Source organism: Grammomys surdaster, unplaced genomic scaffold (genome assembly GCF_004785775.1).
Source record: "Grammomys surdaster isolate TR1022 unplaced genomic scaffold, NIH_TR_1.0 187, whole genome shotgun sequence".
NCBI lineage: Eukaryota > Metazoa > Chordata > Mammalia > Rodentia > Muridae > Grammomys > Grammomys surdaster.
The window spans coordinates 9,367,669-9,387,455 of NW_021604632.1; the positions used below are offsets into that span (position 1 = coordinate 9,367,669).

At 49.5% G+C, this 19,787-nt stretch overlaps 2 protein-coding genes across 6 annotated transcripts in view; one reads left to right on the forward strand and one right to left on the reverse strand.

Annotated features, from left to right (window-relative positions):
* The window catches only part of Smpd3 (sphingomyelin phosphodiesterase 3), an 83,339-nt gene extending 75,671 nt beyond the window's left edge, over positions 1-7,668 (forward strand). For all 3 annotated transcript variants that reach the window (XM_028768518.1, XM_028768515.1, XM_028768516.1), the window contains exons 3-8: positions 438-513; positions 602-757; positions 2,620-2,709; positions 2,848-2,911; positions 4,452-4,614; positions 4,837-7,668. In XM_028768518.1, coding sequence (XP_028624351.1) covers positions 438-513; positions 602-757; positions 2,620-2,709; positions 2,848-2,911; positions 4,452-4,614; positions 4,837-4,938 — 651 coding nt within the window. In that variant the 3' untranslated portion in view covers positions 4,939-7,668. The remainder of the gene's footprint in view (positions 1-437; positions 514-601; positions 758-2,619; positions 2,710-2,847; positions 2,912-4,451; positions 4,615-4,836) is intronic.
* Positions 7,669-8,478: 810 nt separating this feature from the next.
* The window catches only part of Prmt7 (protein arginine methyltransferase 7), a 47,350-nt gene continuing 36,041 nt past the window's right edge, over positions 8,479-19,787 (reverse strand). For 2 of the 3 annotated variants that reach the window (XM_028768513.1, XM_028768514.1), the window contains exons 10-18: positions 19,239-19,374; positions 18,063-18,146; positions 17,611-17,658; positions 16,711-16,800; positions 13,880-14,041; positions 12,683-12,757; positions 9,708-9,868; positions 8,871-8,967; positions 8,522-8,692 (exon numbers count right to left, since the gene is read on the reverse strand). In XM_028768513.1, coding sequence (XP_028624346.1) covers positions 8,522-8,692; positions 8,871-8,967; positions 9,708-9,868; positions 12,683-12,757; positions 13,880-14,041; positions 16,711-16,800; positions 17,611-17,658; positions 18,063-18,146; positions 19,239-19,374 — 1,024 coding nt within the window. Of the gene's footprint in view, positions 8,693-8,870; positions 8,968-9,707; positions 9,869-12,682; positions 12,758-13,879; positions 14,042-16,710; positions 16,801-17,610; positions 17,659-18,062; positions 18,147-19,238; positions 19,375-19,787 lie in introns of all 3 variants that reach the window. The other variant, XM_028768512.1, reaches the window with a different exon arrangement.

Consider the following 19,787-nt stretch of genomic DNA (forward strand, 5'->3'; position numbering starts at 1 on the left):
ATCCTTGTACATGGGATCCAGAGGCAGGAAGATTGCTGTAAGTTTCTGGGCCAGCCAGGGCTGCATATCAAGATTCCGGCTAAAAACAAAAAACCTGAAAGTCACGTAGGTGGATGTTCCAGTCCCTGACAATGCCAAGGACTTATTTGCCTGTGACCTGTTAGTTCCCTCCTTCCCCCATAAATCATTGCACAGAGTGCTGATAACCAGGTGACACCACAGCCTGATGTTTTCTTTACGAATCTGCCTTTATAATAAGCCAGAACTTCTGGAAGCAGAGCATGCCCTGCCTCCACCTGGGCACTAGCCAGAGTCTAACCAGGAGTCTGGCAGAGCAGGATGGGGACAGCTTGGGCAAAAGGCTTTGGATGTTGCCCTTTGCACTTACAGAGACAATGGCTGGCTAATAGCAGTACTGACATCCTGTCTTCCCCCAGGTGCAGGTGGGAAGCACACCTCAGGACCAAAGAATTGTTGGGTACATCGCCTGCACACACCTGCATGCCCCACCAGGTAGGCCACAGCCCGGGGGTTTCTGGGTATGGATTCAATACCTGGGACCTGGTCAAACTTCACAGTCTGATCTCTATCCTGTCTTCAGAGGACAGTGCCATCCGGTGTGAGCAGCTGGACCTGCTTCAGGACTGGCTGGCTGATTTCCGAAAATCTACCTCCTCGACCAGCACAGCCAACCCCGAGGAGCTGGTGGTGTTTGACGTCATCTGTGGAGATTTGAACTTTGATAACTGCTCCTCTGGTGAGGCCACACTCTTTCCCTCTCAGGTCTGAAGCTCCAGGCAGAAGAACATAGGCTCCAGGCACAGTCACAGGGCACAATTAGGTAGCTTGAAGAACTTCTAGTCCTTATGTATTGTATGTGAGAAATTTAGCAAGTGTCTGTCCCACACTTAAGTCCAAGCATAGGGATAAGACATACATTACCAAAGAAGCAGGGGCCTCTGGCTGGAGACAAAGAGATGCCCCCAAAATGGACCCAGGGCAAGAGAGACTATTCCAATAATACTGGCTTAAACTAGGCCAGGAAAATGGCTCAGTGGTAGCGCAGTGGCTAAGAGCACTGGCTGCTCTTGCAGAGGACCCGGGTTCAATACCCATCACTCACATGGTCACTCACAACTGTCTGTAACTTCAGTTTCAGGGAAGTCAATGCCATCTCTTGGGCTCTGTAGACACAGTGGTACATAGACATACATGCAGGCAAAACAGCCATATATGTGAAATAAAATGGATAAAAATATTTAAAAGCTGGCTCAGCAGGCAAAAGCACTGACCTGCACAAAAACTGTCCTGTGACCTCCCATGTTTGCTGTGACACATGTTCTCTCCCTCTTACTCTCTCTCTCTCTCTCTCTCTCTCTCTCTCTCTCTCTCTCTCTCACACACACACACACACACACACACACACACACATACTCATAGATATTTTAAATACAAAAAGCTACTGGCTTAGACTATTGGGCTATGCTAGGTATGGTGGCCCATTGCCCTAAGTCTCAGTACATGGGAGGTAGAGGCAGGAGGACTGCTTCAAGTTTAAGACTAGCCTGGTCTATATAGTGATTTCTAGGCCAGCTCGGACTACATGAGTCCTTGTTTCAAGAAATAAACAGCAATCAAACCTTTTAGGATAGGAAAAGTCAATCATCTGTGAAGTTTTGAACACCTGGTTTAAATCTATTCTTACAAAGACCTCCTCTGAGGTAGGAGTAGCATTGAGCCTTCCTTGGCCTGGGAGCCTCATGGTTCTGATGCTCTGGCAGGAGCTACAGCTCCCCAAGGAGCCTGTGAGTTCAGGCCTCACCCTTAGAGCAGGAACGCTCAAGGTCTCACCTGGAATCCAGGATGGTGCCCTCAACTGGTGGCAGCAGGTAAAAGCCGTTATAACCTTTCATGGCCAGGAAGGCATCAATCAACAACAGTGGCAACTCCAGGATGGGCAAGGAGAATGCAGTCCCCACCATGGGACACACAGTCACCAACACAGAATGACTTTCTTCTGTGGCACACCAAGGCTGTCACACCCAACACAGAAACTCCTGCTCCAGCACAGGTGTCTGTGTTTTGGTCATGGCCCTCTTGGCATAACACATATAGGAAGAGGCTTTCGGAGGGGCTCTTACTAGGAATCCTTTTCTTCTAGCCTGGGGGGGTCAGGGTGTGTGTCAAAGAAAAACTTTACTGGTCCAGTGAGTTGGCAGGACACATGTTTCTCTGAGCCATGTGTTATCAACTCCTCTCCAAGAGCCAAACATCCAGATCTGTAGAGAACAGGAGTCCTGGCTGCAGCATTACCCAGGCCACAGTAACCTGGTCCTGGGTCCTGGCTGCATCATTATCCAGGCCCTACAAACAATTCGCCATGGATTGTGGGAAGGCTCGGAGGACAGAGATCAGTGTGGAGCACACCCTGAGGATATAGAGAACCAGTGACAGATGGACCCACAGTGCCAACTATGAGACCATCGAAAGAACCATAAACCTAGAGTGCTTCCTTAAGATAGGAACTTAGTGGCCTACAGTAGGAGTAACTGGCAGGAACCAGGCGACAGCAGGTGCCTCTAGCCACATAGTATTCCTCTCTCCATTCCTCCCACACAGATGACAAACTGGAACAGCAGCACTCACTGTTTACTCGCTACAAGGACCCCTGCCGCCTGGGGCCTGGGGAGGAAAAGCCTTGGGCCATTGGTAAGCAGGGGGCTGGGCTCACTATGGGCTGTACAGAGGCCCCCTAAGGTCCTGATGTCAAATCCCTCTATGGAGGCCGCCCTTGAGGCTGGCTAGACCCTGCTTCAGTCACCACTCTCCTCCTTTGTTCATTCCCAGGCACCCTGCTGGACACAAGTGGTCTCTATGATGAAGATGTGTGTACCCCAGACAACCTTCAGAAGTAAGTGCTCTCACTGCTGAAGGGTGGCAGGGACCCCGATCCTAACCAGCTGCCAGGCATTAACAAGGAATCAAGCAAGCCCTTACTAGATTGCAGAGAGATGGGGACTAAACAGGTTCCAGGAAGGCCAATTCACTCAAGCCACTAAGGGCTTTTGTGTGTCAGGAAGCCCTTCCACAGGAGAGAGAGCAGCTGGGTGGAAGCTGTCATCACTTCCCTAACTAGACACTTCAGAGGCTTATAGAGTCTGGAAGGGACAATCCTACGCCAACAGTCAGAATCTAGACTCACACTGAAAAAGGCTCTTGTTGAGTATAGCTCAGGTAGGAAAAGAAGCAAGAATTTCCAGGATCAGGTTGAGGGCCAAGCCCTAGAGAGCTTCTGGGTAAGGGGTATGTGGAGAAGGGAGCCCCATGGCCTCTACCCACCTACTAGACAGATTAACATGCGTGGAGAACACACACGCTGTCTTGAAAGGCAGTTCTACTTGGCCAGCTCCATCCTGAACCCAGTGACCCTTCCTTAAAGGATCCAGTGGAAAGGCCAATAGCAGAATGGATTTATAATTCACAGCCCGATAATGTACAGAGCCACTGCCATGGCTCCTTGAAGCTAATTTGAGCCAATTAATTAGATTATAGACTAAATTTGAAACATCATCCTATGCTGAGCATATTATCTTTTCATGAGATGATGATTAAAAAATGACTATTAGTAACTCTCAGATCACTGATGCTAGAATTAATCATCAAAGCAAGAGACAGTAATGGATTATATCTCTGAGCCGTTAACAATGCTCTGAATGTCATTAGTATTTATCTTAAGGCTGATAAAAACCTGTAGAAAACCATGTTTACCAGCCTGGTCGATCCAGGGACTTAAATCTATCCAGTGTTAACCCCCTGAGGCCTGGCCAGTGTCTCCCAGGCCAGTTCCTGGCCTGAGCCTGCTCTTGGTGATGGCCTACAGGGCTCCTCAGCTCTCCTAGGGCTGCCTGGGCTCTCGGGAAAAGCTAGAAGGAACTGTGTTAGGCATGTAGACACCCCATGAGTTTCCTGGCTCTGAGGACACTCCCCCAAACCAGGGGCCATAGCAACAACTCATTTTACAAAGGAAATAGCACTCAGAAGTTTGGTGACAAGCTGATGGTGACTGCTTCTTAAGGACACACTCATAAAATGGCTGAAACCTCCAATGGAGTCCTTTTCTGGTTCCAGTAGCCCCTGCCAATCTTACAGTCTTGGGGCTTCCAGAAAAGAAGGCCCCTGAGGCTTAAACAAGCTGCTTTTGGCTCAAAAGAGAAGAGATTGGGAGAAGGGTATTCCCAACACGACCACAAGCCAGGAATGTCATGACTAGTATCAAGAGTACAGATAGGGACCAGGAAACCAGCTAGCCTGAGGCAACCTGTGATGGATGGTGGAGGACCGGCAGGTCTAAAACCCAGAGGTTTGGTCTCCCCTTCAAATGTTATGGAGAGTTTGGCTCCACAGGCCAGGGCTGGCACAGGACTTTAGCTTGTTTCCTTTCCGCATGACAGGGTCTTGGAGAGCGAGGAAGGCCGCAGGGAGTATCTGGCCTTCCCCACCAGCAAGAGCCCAGGGGCTGGGCAGAAGGGCCGGAAGGATGTGCTAAAGGGCAATGGCCGTCGCATCGACTACATGCTGCACGCCGAGGAGGGGCTGTGCCCTGACTGGAAGGCTGTGAGTTGGAGGCTGGCCCTGCAGCCGTGTACAGTACTTGAACCCAATCCCCAGTCTGTGCTCCCTTAAAATGAACTCCGCCATGCCCACAGCCTGAAATCTTCAGCGCACCCCGAGCCCCTTAGCCCTACATCTAGAACCTCCCGCCCCAGGACTCCCCTTCACAGAACACCCTCTCTCTGGATCTAATCAGAATGTTTCCACCTCTTTTCCCCAACCTAGGAGGTGGAAGAATTCAGTTTTATCACCCAGCTGTCCGGCCTGACCGACCACCTCCCCGTGGCCATGCGGCTGATGGTGTCTGCAGGGGAAGAGGAGGCATAGACCAGCCATGCCACTGATCTCGAGCAGTGGGGCCTCTGCCAGCCCTTCAAGCCACAGTTCATGTCTGGGCTGTGTGCCCTCCATTGAGCACCTAGTGCTGGGGGAAGGAGGGCAGGGGACAGGGAAGAGCGAGCCCATCAATCCCCTGCAAGCCTGGAAGCCAGGCTGCTCTGTGCCTCTGGCCATCTCTGCGAACAGAGGACTCGGGCCAGCCTGGGAGCCCCTGGCTGCCTGACCAGTGCCATTCTTTCCAGTCACGATTTTCTACAGAAATACACAGCACAACATAGTTTGTAACCCAAGGGTTAGTATGAGGACCGGGTTTATGTACTCTTTGTATCTCTTCTCAAGCTTTGTCCAGGGTTCATTACCTTTGTCTGCTGCCAATGTTGTCTCGCATGCCTGCACCCTCGCATGCCCGCTGCCCGCATGCCATGTGCCACACTGTAGCACCCAGACCCCTTGCTCGGGCCTCACCTAAGGCCAAACTCAAAACACAAAAACACAATCAGAACCAGCCAAAGAAGCACTTCCTGGGCACAGCTGCCAGCTTTCCCCCCCTCCAGCTTGGTGGGGAGTGACTGACGGCTGTCATTACCTGCCAGCCCAGGGCTCTTCCCAGGGTCTTGCATTCAAGGGCGATTACATTTTAAGAAGAAAACAGAAAATGTTAAACACAAAATCACCCTTCACTTAGGGTCTGTAAGTCACTGGGTAGAACTGTGCTCTTCCCCAGCCCACACAGCAGGGTCCAGCTGGCTCTGGCCACCCCAGCAGCTCCTGTAGGAGACTGACACCAGCTGTGGGACCCTACCAGGAAACCCAAGAGGGCATCACTTTTGTACACGAAGGGGACCCAGAACATAAGAGGGAGGGTTCTGATTTTGAAAACGACAGGTTCGTAGTTCCTTCTCTCCTACCCAACATGTCCTTTTCTATGGGGCCCCCTGGGTTAACCTCTTCCTGAGGACTTCCCTCATCCGTGGATGGCTGAGCTCAGGAACCACCTGCCTGCCCCTAAGTCAGGCTGCGCCTCTGGCCTCCCAGGCCCTCCCTTCCTCAATGGCTACCCTAGATGAAGTGGCAGAAAACCAAGATATAGAGAATGGCTTCTTCACCATTGCAAGCTCAGGTGGCCAGCCAACAGCCACTGCTTGTCTAGGGCAGGGCTGATTCCAGACATCATCCAGAAGCCACTCTTGCCACTGTGTGACTACAGCCATCCCCAAGCTCAACACAGTAAGGCTGCTAGAAGCCCACTGCTCTCCACCTGGTCCTGCTCAGGTGCCCAAGAGCACACTGACTCTGCCGACCTACCTTCAGAGAACAGAGGCTGATCCCTGACTACAAAGGGAAGATGTCTGTCTCAGGCTGCTGAGCTACTAATTTGGGGGACTGTTTTGATATCCCCGATGGTCTATTCTAAGTGCTCTGATCTTGTATCTGGCCTGGCTCAAGGCCAACTCCGCCTGGTGACGATGGAGGAAGCATCAGTCCCTTGTTGCTGGGACCTCTAAAATGCTGGTGCCCTGAAGCTGTGCCTTGTCACCCACTAAGTAGCAAGCAGGATCCAGAAGGGCACGCATTTAACAGATGTCGGGCCCTGTGCTGAGTGGTGGTCTTTCAGAGTTTGGGCAGCTTGATATTAGGGCATGTATAGCTGGTGACACTGGCCTCTTAACCTCTTGGCCTAAGAGAATCCTGCCCATGCTCCAGTGTCCAGAGCTAGGACAGCCTTGCTGGGTTCTCTGCTGTGCCCCTCTTCTGCCAGGGCCTGGCCTCCCAGGAATCTGGGAAGCTCTCATGGTATGAGAGGATTCTATTCATTCAAGGTACCAGTGGGCAGGCCTAATCCTTAAACCAATGGCACTGTGTACAAGGAGAGTAAATGAGGCCGATGGCAAGGCCATGGTCCCTAAACCTGGGGTTAGGGTAAACCGTTTGGAGTCAGAGCCGCATCCTTCTCTCCTTCCCAACTCCCAGGGCGGCCTTAGGCAAGCTGTACTGCCCTATGCCTCTGTTATTACAAGGTCACCTCTACAGTCAGGTTCTGGAGTCCAGAGGAGGGACAGCCTGCCCTCAGGTCCCCTACACATCTCAGCACCGAGGCCATGACCATCTGCCACACATTTCACTGTGGTTTGCTTGCCTGTGGACTCAGGGCTCGTGTACTGCCAAGCCTTTCTATTTCAGCTTTTAAAAAAGAAGAGACGTTGCCAGGATTCCAGATTCTGTAACATCTACGGCCGACACAGGGGCAATCACAGGGATCACTTGAATCCTAACTGGCTCTACCTGCCCAGGACCTCTCAAGGGAAGAATAGATAAGTGTACTAGCTTAGGAAGGACCATTCAATTCATCTTTATTTGTCCAAAACCACCTGGAGTTTTAAGTATGAATATTAACCTTAATGCTTTTTAACTATTGTATTAACTTGCTCAGATTTAGAAATACTGTTTTAAAAGAAAAAGAAGAAACTTTTTTAATTTCTGTATTTTTTTCTGTATTGTATCCTCATGGGACATTAGGGGTTTTATATGGTAAGACACCCAAGGTTTTGGTAAAACATTATCAAATATATATCCAGACGATTCTTCCCTAGAAGAAAAAACAATCTTTATGCCTGATTTAAAAAAAAAAAAAAAAGTTGAGAAGAGGTGGATTTTTCCTTTATGGTGCTGAAAGGAAGGACGGAGAACAAGGAGAAAATAAAACTGTGAGGCTCAAGACCGGTGTCTTGTTCTGTCCTTATTTTCAGGGTAAACTGGGGAGAGCCTGCTGATTTCCAGAGCTGATTCCAGTCTAGGGACTTTGGGAAATGACTGAGCACACAGCCTATGTCTGCCATCTTGGTTCAACTACTCAGCCCTCCCAGATCATTTCAGAACTGAGAGGTCACTAGCAAGCACATGGGTGCGCAGAGGTGGGACAAGCCTGTGGCCAACTGGGAATCTCTGCACTCTCTGCCTCAGCAAGGCTAGGCCATCATAGCAAGGGCCTTCAGACAGATGAGGCAGGAGAAAGCCACTGTCCTAGTTTCTCTCCATGGCTTCCCACAGCGAGCTGCTTGACGACGGCCTCTTCCCTGGCCTGCCTGTGAGCAGCCTGGCATCTGGGTCTCAAGGTGGGCACCTGCTGGTGTGCACTGAGGCCAGATACCCAAATGTTTATGAATGTGGCTTGGTAAAGCTATTTGGGGTATCCTAGTCCTATCAAACCAGACCCTAAAAGTGTCACGAAGCCCCAGGGAACTCCCTAGAAGGCCAGAGACAGGCCAGGTAGGTTCCAGCTCAGTGGGCAGTCCTGCACTTGTCCTAATGAAGTTGCTCCTCAGTCCTCCTCCAGGCGGAACAGAAGCATTACTGTCCCAGGGCGTTCTAAAGTCTCAGGATCACCAACTGGTCTCCCTGGTTAATTCAGAACTCTTCAGTCACTCACCAGCCTATGCTGTCTGCCACACCCGATGCTGTGCAATGCCAAGGAGGTGCACGCAAGGAGACGGGTTCCTTGGCCTTCCTTCCCCACTGAGCCATGAGCCATTTAGTCTGCAGCCTGCTGGCCATTTTATTTCTCAGTAAGAGATCAGTTCAAGGTGTCTGCAAGCCTAAACTCCATGGTGATGTCTCCAGTGAGGGGGTGAAACTCCACAGCATAGCTGACTGACTGAGGGCCATCCAGAGGCACTCTGGGATCCAGTGTGGTGCTGAGGAAGTATACAGCTTGCTTGCAGTGGGGGTTCCAGCAGCAGTCCCCCTGCAAGATGAACAGCAAAGGAATGGGAAGGGTCCCAGGCTCCCAGGTCACCTCCCCAGCACATGTAACTAACAGTGGCAAATAACCTGGGCCACCTGGGAGCTATCTGCCCTGAACAGGGATATTCAGAGCACAAGGGGTACAAGAGGCTCTAGGGCAGACACACTCTGGGTACTACCTTGTCTTCTGCAGGGTTCATGAGGCCGGTGCTGACCATGCTGTCAGGAGTCAGCTGATATTCCATCCACAGGACAGCCCCATGGCTCTTCCCGGGTCTGGGAGGGAATATAGAACCAAACAGTCATATGACACAGACACGGAGGAGTCCAACCAGCACACCCTTCTGCTTTTCTGAACCTTAACCAGTCCCATCCCTCCAAGTTAGGAGTTTATGGTTCCTTGCTCATGTTGGTAAAGGCTAGACAGAACAGTCGAGCCAGAGCAGCCGCAGCTCTCAAACCCACGTTCCTCACAGCCTGAGCACAGAAGCCTCTGAGTACAGCTGTGCCCCTGTGCCCAGGGGCTGACAATGAAGACTCCCTGGACAGTGCCATCTGCCCCGCCCTCGCTGCTTGTCCTTGGTGCTAAAAGTGCTTGGAGCTCTGATATGGCTCCCTCAGTAGAAGGTGGCACTCTACTGAGGAGAGCTGGAGCTGGGTGGGGTCTCCCACACCTAGTGGCAAGTAGCCTCACCAATCCTGACCCGCTTTAACTCCCAAGAGAATTCAGGAGAATGGGCCAGTGGGTAACCATAGTAACCAAAGTCATATTTGCAGCTTGACACTAGGGGCTGCAGGTGGGAAGGTGAGCAAGGCTCACCCTAGTTCTCCTTCACCAGCATACACCCAGAGGCTGTGGGAACACCCCCTCCCCCTATAACGCAAAAGATGGACAGGATGGAAGCACACATTCTCTCCCAGGAGCTAAGAGTCTCCAGGCCTTTTGTCCTTCACCACTGTGTGACTGCTAAGTCTCCTACTGTCTTCACCCCACAGCTCCTGCATCTTCCACTCACCTCCGCAGCTCCATCGTGCCCTTGGATTGCATAGGCTGTTGGGGGATGGGCTGCTGGAAATCAAAAGTCAGGATCTCTTGAGGCTCAGAGAGGCTTCTGCAGGGGTATTCCCACAATGGGTGTGGCTCCGCCTCCCTGCTCTCTCGGAAATCCAGGGAGTGCTAGAGAAGAGAATATGGGTCTACAGAGATGAACTGCAGCTAGCCAGGGACCCCCTCATTTCTGTGGTCCAATCCTCCTGGGCAACTGCAGTCACATGGAGCAGCGTGTTGTCACTAACACTGAGCTCCTGGTCATAAGAGCCAACTTCTCCCTTCATGTTCATCCATCGAAAGCCACTATGCTTCTCCAAACCTCAGCTGCCTTTTCAAACAGGAATGATAATGCCTACTCTTGACCAAATGTCTTTGTTTCTGGGAGAAAAAACAGGCACGCACACTCACTCTCTCTGACACTGCCCACTACATGACACCACCTAACAGGGGCTCGGAAGCTCAGGGAGAAGAATGTGTGAACAAAGCTAGCGGCTAGGAGAAGAGGCCACGTGGGCAGAGGCAGCATGGGGACTCTGCCTAGATGAAGTGAGACCAGGCAGAAGGCTCAACTAGAGTTGGGGACCCACTGTAAAGAAGGCAAGATACAAAGGAGTGGGAGAGGTATGAGGCTAGACCAGAGAGGCTCTGACAAGGCTGGAGACTTCCTGGAACTTGATGGGAAAGCACTGCAAGGGAAGGCACAGCGGCAGGGGGGTGCCAGTCTAGATGAGCAGAAGAGCTGCAGCCTGGGAAAGCACAAAGTCAGCCCCTGAGATGTCGAGATGTCGGCCTCCATAAACAATCCCCCCCCCCCTTTTTTTTTTTGAGACAGGTTCTCTTTGCACAGCTCTGACTGTCTTGGAACTCACTATGTTCACCAGGCTGGCCTTGAACTCTTGGGAGAACTGGGAGATCCTCCTGCCTCTGCCTCCTACTGGTTTAAAGGCAGGGGCCACCATGCTCTGCAGCCATCTTCTTCAAGATCTATTTATTTATTTATTTATTTATTTATTTGGTTTTTCGAGACAGGGTTTCTCTGTGTAGCCCTGGCTGTCCTGGAACTCACTCTGTAGACCAGGCTGGCCTCGAACTCTGAAATCCGCCTGCCTCTGCCTCCCAAGTGCTGGGATTAAAGGCGTGCACTACCACTGCCTGGCTTCAAGATTTATTTTTAACAGTTTAACTTGTGTGTGCGTTGGGGAGAGGTGTCCACACTCCTCTGTGTGTGTGTTTCCCACAGAGGCAGGAGGTGTGAGACTCTCCTGGAGCTGGAATTATAGGCAGATATAAGACACCCAACATGGGTGCTGGGAATTAAGTTTGAGTCCTCTGAAAGAACAGTACTTGTACTTAACACTGAGTAAACTCTTCACTCAGGAGAAATGGACCCATTAGCCAGGCACTAGATTGACAAAACCAGGCTATGGAGGGTCAGGAAAAGAGACTGAGGGAGACCAGAGACATGACACCTCAGAGGATGGCAGGATGAGAGGGGCCAATCCAAGTCTGAGGAGTGCCCGGATGTGGCAGAGGGATCCAGAGCAGGGTCTCAACACACAGTGTCTAGGAGCACGGACAGTCAGTCGGCTGCTGTAGAGAAGGACACACAGTGTCTAGGAGCACGGACAGTCAGTCGGCTGCTGTAGAGAAGGCAGGATATAAATGGAAAACACCAGGGAGCTGACTTTAAAAATGTAAGATCAACCCATAGACACACAGAGAAATGTGATTAACAAAAAGGAGAAAGGTGTCCATGTAATTAGAAGCTATGAGCTCCATTTTCTTTTCTGTGTGGATATGATTTTTCAAGCATAAAAATGGGCCCATGTGCTTCTGCCCCACCTTCTTATGTGAATTCATCCTGTGCCTCAATCCCCTCAAAGACACATAACGCTGATGCTGTCATGTCATGCTTCCAGGGAACACAGGCCCTATGGGTCCCCGACTCTAGTTGAGCATTCAGGAACTGTCAACATCTGTTACAGAAAACAACCTTGCAGAGACCTCTCACAGAGCCCTCTAGCCCTCTTCTCTGGAGCACAGGGGCCAGGATGAAAATGGCTGCCATAGAAAGTGACCAATCAGTCACCCCGTGGGAAGGATGTTCCAACAGGAATCAAGCTTCTGAGCACCAGCAGGGCAGATCTAGTGCACGGTCCAGTGACATTCAGATCCTAACTGGCATGTTCAATCCAGATGTTCGAACACGGGACTAGGAGTAAGACTGGTATCATGCAATGCTTCTCAGTTAATGCTCATAGTGGGTCAAACAAAATGGCAACACTGGCCTCACCACACTCTCACGCTCCCCCCAACCCCCATGTATGTGTTACACACACACAAACACACACACACAAACACACACACACCATTCATGCTGCCCACACTAGGTCCCTGCTAGAGTTTTGTGGCTGTGTGAAAAGGTTGGACAGGATGTGTGAGTTGTATGTCAGAGCTGTATGCCTGCTACTGTCTATGTTTTCAGTGACACTAGAGACGGAACCTCAGAGAACACGGATGTTGCGCAGGTACACTACCACCAAGCTATATTCTGAGTCCCCTTCACCCTCTATTACATGGATTTTGGGTGTTGTTGTCGTTTATGAGTATGGGTGTTTTGTCTACATGTATGTCTGTTTGCCATCTGCACACCTGATACCCATGGAGACCAGAAGAGGATATCATACTCACAGGAGCTAGAGTTACATTTGATTGTGAGCCACCATGTGGGTGCTGGGAATCTAATCCTGGGACTCTGGAAGGGCAACCAGAGCTCCTAACTGCTGAGCTATCTGTCCAGCTCTCTGGGGTTTTTTTTGTTTGTTTTTTTAATTTTTTTTTAGATTTTGAGGCAGTCTTGCCAAGTATCCTAGGCTGAACTTATCATCCCATCTCAGCTCCAAGTGGAACTACAAGCAGCAGGCTGGACAGCCTGCTTACCTTGATCATATCATCCATGATGTGTACATCAAAACCTTCGCAGTCACCACAAGGACTCCGGATCCGCCACAAGTCCTGTGAAGGAAGAACAGTCCTGTGTTACACATCTGGGCCACAGAGAAATGGCGACATGACTATGGGTCAGGAGAGGGTGCTGGTCAAGGTGATACAAACCTTTAGCCTCAGTGCTCGGGAGGCAAAGGCAGGCACGCTCTGTGAATGTGAGGCTACACGGTGAGTTACGGGCCAGCGCTGACTCACAACAAACCAACAAGCAGACCCAGAGGCACAGCTTGCTGCTCCTCTACACCAGACACAGACCCCCAAGGAGAAAGCAACAAAGACACTGGAGAGCCAGAGCGGCCTATGTGACAGACTGGTCTAATATGTAAACTGATAAGACACTAAGTCCCCTCCTAAGGAAACAATTAACCAGAACTCCTAGGCTGAGGGTTCTGTAAGCAGCTCCCTGGGGCCTGGGGGTCTGTGAACACAGCATAAAAGGAGAGAAGGCCTCAAAGCACACTCTGGCCAGTCCATCTTCTGTCCCTGCTCCTCGGGCCTGGTAATAAGCACCATTTTCTATAGCCACCCTCCACTCACGAGAGCCAAGATTCATATGGAAATTCCATCGAGTAAAAACAGAAAAATGCCCAGAAATGAAGTGATGGGGCCATGAGGCTCCAGGTAGAGCCATTCCCTTAACAAGAACATCAAACGTGATTCCCTCTCCATCAAAGGTACAAAGCACTTCACAATCCTTTTAATAAAGAATGCCTTTCCCCAAATGACTTGGTGACTACTGTGCTTCTGCTTTGATGAGAGAATTAAAATGAAGCTTTTCAATTCCGTCTTACATAAAAAAGAGAAGTCCCCATCTCGGGAGGGACACTCTAACAACTGCGGCTTCCATTCTCTGTAAGAACGCAGCGAGCTGCACAGCGTGCCTCCTGAAACACTTAATTTATGTCTTTAATTATTCTGATAAGCCACAATTGTAAAATGACAACACACAGTCATTTCCATTTCATATGTCAAATTACTGCTTTTTAAAAGTGCAGCCTTCCTTTATTCTGTCCTGCAGCCACTGATGCAGAAAAGAAAGTGCCATCAGCAGGGCCCAAGCTGTTCCCTCTGCACTCAGGACTCCCCACCCCCTGTTGCTTTGGTGTTTCCATAAAGTCCTAGGTCACCTACCCTGAACTCCACGATCACCGCATGGAGTGAGGCAGCCTGGGGCATCACCACAGCTCCAGGTGCTAGGTGCTGGTCCACAGAGGTACGAACGTACCAGAAGTACAGGTTGTGCCATGGCAGTAGGCTGGTGGTGAAAAAAGGTTCACCCAGGAGGAGGGAGACCTGGCAACAGGACAGGAGAACAAGTGTCAAGAGTGAAGCTAACAAGTGAAGTGCACCCGGCAATTTCATGAGAACATGTAACCGTCCATTCATTCGTCCTTTCTTTCTTTCATTCATTCACTTAGTCAACAAATGAGCATGCTCCTGAAGACACAAAGGACTGCAGAATGGAGGGACAACACAAACAAGGGAGGGAACAGTCTTCACTGGAAAGAAGCCTAGGTTGGCTGCACGCAGGGGCTTCAGAGAGGGCTTCCTGAAGGAATTCTGCAAGTCCACAAACAACTGTTTCACCCCAGTGTATCCATACCAGATGACCAGTATGTCATCATCAATGAACTCGAGCAAATGCGGACTCTGGCAGACTACATTTCAATCAACACCTGTGCAATAAGCAGACAGACTTATGACTAAGACTCAGAAGTCAAACAGTTGAGCAGAGACCAAGCAAGGGTGTAAGTGAGAGCAAGGCCTCCCTGACATAAGTCAGGAAGGGTGAGAGGGCAGGCCAGTGAGGGAGGCCAGACCAGCCAGGACCCAAATAGCTAAGGAGGCTCAACTTGCTCTGAAGGCAAGAGGCCTTCCTAAAGCCTTTAACCAGGGATTCGAAAGATAGAGAACATGTATTTAAAAGATCCCTCTGAGGACTGTGAGGGCATATAGGCAGAACACTGCAAGACAATGACTGGTGACACTTCAAGGAATGCTACAGCACTCAGACTACGTGGGTCAAGGAAGCTAAGGCAGTGTCAGAGGCTCTCCTCTTATCTCATCGTCAGAGCCTTAGCGGATGGGAAGCCGGGGACAGGCAACAGACACAGCAGACATCAGACCAGGGCTGACTCTCAAACTTCCTGTGCTTCACTCCTACCCTCGACATCCGGAACACCATCAGATGCTTCTTTTAATCAATTCACCAATGCTACCCAACAGGAACCTTGAGTCTAGCCAGAACACAGCAGAATTGACTTATAACCTTAACTATCTTCTAAACCCTCAGCAAAAATTGAGAGAGAGAGAGAGGGAAAGGAGGAGGAGGAGGAGGAGGAGGAGGAGGAAGAGGAAGAGGAAGAAGAAGACAAAGAAGAGAAGGAGAAGGAGGAGGAGGAGAGAAGGAAGAGGAGAAAAAGATAACCAGTACTTAAACACTCAGAGTAGCTAAGAAATACCAATAGTATAAATACCCATCAGCTGGTAAATGGAAAAATGAAATGTGATCTATCCATACAATGGAATATTAAACAACAATTTTAAAAAGATGAAGAATTGACTTAGGCTACAATGTATATGGTCCTTGAAAATATGTTAAATGTAAGAAGTCAGTTACATAGAGCCATGTATTGTATGATTTCAAATATATTATTTGTCCACAATAGGCAAACCCACACAGACAGAAAGTAAACTAGTGGTGGCCACCAATAGAAAAAGAGTATCTTTGAGGGTAATAAAAAATGCCCTAAATTGACCTGGTGATAGCCACATACTTTACAAATACATCACTTGCCCATACACTTTAAATGAGTGACTTGTGCCGGGCAATGGTGGCGCATGCCTTTAATCCCAGCACTTGGGAGGCAGAGGCAGGCGGATTTCTGAGTTCAAGGCCAGCCTGGTCTACAGAGTGAGTTCCAGGACAGCCAGGGCTACACAGAGAAACCCTGTCTCGAAAAACCAAAAAAAAAAAAAAAAAAAAAAGAGTGACTTGTATACTGTGTGGATAAATCTCAAGCTGTCATTTTATAAAAGGCATGAGAGGAAATAGACGAGAGGCTTACACACATATTCAACTAAGACTTATGCATAGCTGCTGAGAACATGAAAAGATGCTCCCATCACTGGCTATCAACAAGAAACAAAGTCACACAACAGTGACAGCGAGTGTGTTCCCACTATGAAGGCTACACTGGAAAGGAGAGAGCCCCACATGGAACCCTTGCATGCTGCTGGCAACAGCGCAGCAGCGGCTTCTTTTTTTCTTTATAATTTATTTCTCTTTATGTGCACTGGTGTTTTGCCTGCATGTATCTCTGTGTGAATGTCAGAGATGGAACTGGAGTTACAGACAGCTGTGAGCCATCATGTGGTTGCTGGAGACTGAACCCAGGTCCTCTGGAAGAGCAAGCTTAACAGCTGAGCCATCTCTCCAGCCCTTAGAGGCTTCTTAAGAAGTTAAACATAACTAGCCATGGTGACACAGGCTTTTAATCCCAGCACTCAGGAGGCAGAAGTAGGCAGATCTCTGTGGGATGAGGTCAACCTAGTTTAAAGAACAACCCTGTCTCAAAATCAACAAATGCCTGCAGGGAGCTGGTGTTTAGTAACCCCAGCGTTCCTGGTGAGCAGTTCTGGGGGGTGAAAAGACTGAGCAGGAAGAATCCTCCAAAGAGGACTTTATGTGAAGGGGAAAAGGAGAGGCAGTACACTGTGTTCCTTAACCGCAACAAACCATCCTGCCCTCGTGTGAGAGGCACAGGAGCCCAGGTCTACGCTCACTGGGCGTTATACAAACTCTTACCTATCCTCATAGCAATGAGGTCTTGACTGGCCAAGCTACATGACAGACATCACATAGCATTTAGCCAAAGCAGCAAGGTGGGACTTAGACCACCTTTGTGCTACTCTGTCCCCACTCAAACAGCCCCAGTGCAACATGAAGTCTCATTCCTTACCTTCCTACCCTCCAGGTCTGCGGACGTCAGCAACTCAGGCCGTTTGTTGATGACACTAATTTTATCTTCCAAGTGGTTAACCTTGAAGATCTTTGAAAGACAAAAATGGAACTGTGTTTATACTCACACACTGCTTTGGACCAGGGAAAAACAACTGTTGGGCAGAAAGACGATTCAGCTCTATGGTGGAGTGCTTGCCTGGTGTGCCTGAGGACTGGATCAATCTGCAGCATCACAGAAAGCTAAAAACTAACACCTCTCAAAGTTACCATCTCTGCTGAGTTCTGACCAAATGGCTCTAAGGTACCACTTTATCTGCTACGGAAACATCTCTTTGGGGACCTCCTACAGACCATGAAAGAGGTCATGAACAAATGACATCTTATCAGGCAGGACTATATTGGTCTTGCAGTTTTGGTAGAGTAGGTTACTCCCAGGAACAAATCACTCGATCCTATTTACACAGCAGAGATGTTAGCTTCTTAGTCTTATGTGAAATGAGAAAAGACGAAACTTCTTCAACTACAAGAACTGAAAGCAGATGTCTGGATGCCAGAAGCCTGGCATGGTGGTGCGCAACTTTAATTCCAGCACTTGGGATGCAGAGGCAGGCGGACCTCTGTGAGGTTAAGGCCAGCCTGCTTTACACAGTGAGTTACAGACTAGCCAAAGCAATTAAGACCCAAGTTAGTGAGACCCTATCTCAAAAGCAGACAAACAAAATTCCTACTAAACTGGATTTCTGCCCCAAAGCCAAAAGGCCTGCTCTGAAGGTAGGAGTTGCAGCCTTGAAGCAGGTCTCTATCTCCCAGCTCCTGGTTGTGATGCAGTCACCCATCCATTGCTTGGATGGGCAAGCCCAACAGGTCCTTCGTGAATCTCGTAACAACTGTCACTTACCCTTTTCATCAGTCTATAGGAAGCTACTGAACTCTCAACTGTAAACACCTGAAGAGAACACAGGATATGGAGTTAAAGAGGGTAGATGCTCGAGACGAGAACACTGAAACAATGGCCTGGCCTTACTCGATCCCTGGGGCCCAACTGCACTGGGTATTCACTCTAGAAGGTGGTTAACTCCGAGTCCTATGCTGCAGCTCTGTAGCTGTTACTTGTTCCTGACCGTATATGGAAATGGTAAATGTCCTTGGCACCCGAACCAAGCCCACCACACCCACAAAAGCTGCTTCTGCTTTGGTCACAGAACCCCATGCCTGGACCACACCATGACCTAACTAAAGAGCCAGCCTTTTAAAAAGTGAACAACAAACCAGAAAAGAAAAATAAGTAAAAGACTGAAAAGAGAAGAATGACCCTTACAAAGCCAACAGAAAGGCATGACCCAGTAGTACCTGCTCTGCTCCGAGGTGATGGGCCAACACAGAGAGGAGACTGCCATCACTGACACAAAGGCAGATGCTACCTGGCACCAGCACCTGCAGGAAAAGGACAGGATCCGCACAGGCTCCTTGGTCCGGCGCTCCCTCCTGACGAGCTAACAGACAAGCTTCTCCTCCCCCAATTCCACTCACAGGCTTCATCTTTTTTTTTTTTTTAAGTTTTATTTTATGTGTATGGGTGTTTTGCCTTCATGTGGGTCTGTAACCACTGAGGCCAGAATGGGCATCAGAGACCTCAGAACTGGAGTCACAGGTGGCTGTGAGTGCAAGGGATCAAATCCGGGTCCTTGGGAAGAGAAACAATGCCCTCGACCACCTCAGAGCCTCACTTGAGACCCACGAGATTTCTGAATACATCAGTCTCCTCCTCACTGCCAAGCTAAACGTCCTTGTTCCCTACCTTGTCCTGCCTGCCTCCTCAGCACACACCATAACCCGCTACAGCCCTTACTCATTTTCCCACCAGGGCCCACTGCTAGGAAAGATCCTCCACAACCCAGTCAGAAGGCCCAACTAAACACCTGCTCCACTAGCAGGAAGGTACCTTCTAGTCTATGGTGGCAAATTTCTTCCCCATCTAGCCCATGTACCCTTCAAGTGGCTCCCCAAAGGCAGGGGTGCCTTTATGTGTCATAGATCCACTGGAGAAGGATTTATGGCTACGTGGAGTCTTCTCCCCCCACAAAATGCATGCATGTGCAGACATATTTCTGTACACAACTCCAAAGGGTCCAGGAGACTCGTTCTAAACTCCACCTGGGGACCCTGCTGAAGCCTAGGTCAGAGAGCTCCATGGTCAGATTTACACATTAGGGAATTTCAGAAAGGTGCAACAGATGAACACAGAAGAGGTATAGCTGAAGGCGGGGCTGGTGGCCCCAGAGACAAGAGCATCCAGCAGAACAAGTTTGGACTGGGGATAGGCTCTCAGGAGAGCTCTTATGGGAAGAGAGAACACCTCTCACAGAGCAGAGAACAAGTCCAAGACAAGCTCTTAGGCTCTCTCGTATCTGCTCCAGTTAGAGCCAGGTTGAAGACAGTCCATCAACAAGGAGACAAGGCAAAAAAATGTCAGAACACACCGAAAGCGCAAGAGTGAGAGCCAAACACAAAGTGAGGGACACTTACAGTCCTCAGGGCTTGGGCATACTGATCAGTTCTGTCCTGATCATTGATTTCTCCAAACCGAGGCCGGTTCCAGAGCAAGTGAGCCTGACAGTCACACACAGGTCGCACTTGGTAGGCACTGTCATTCTCATCGGGGCTGAGCAGGGAGATGAAAAGCCAAACATAAGTGATAAATATTCCACACTGGAGGGGCTGGAGAGATGGCTCAGCAGTTAAGAGCATTGACTGCTCTTCCAGAAGTCCTGAGTTCAATTCCCAGCAACCACACGGTGGCTCACAACCATCTGTAATGGGATCCGATGCCCTCTTCTGGTGTGTCTGAAGATAGTTACAGTGTACTCATATACATAAGATAAATAAATAAATCTTAAAAAAAAAATTCTGAACTGGAAACCAGAGATCATAAGATCACGAGGGCACAGCACAGGGAATAAGGATACCAGAACTCAGTCTGGACCCTAGGAAATACATGCGCAGGTCTCGCCAAGACTCTAGGTGACTCTGGACACTAGCACATTACAGGTTACAGAGCCCTATGATTCTGTGTTT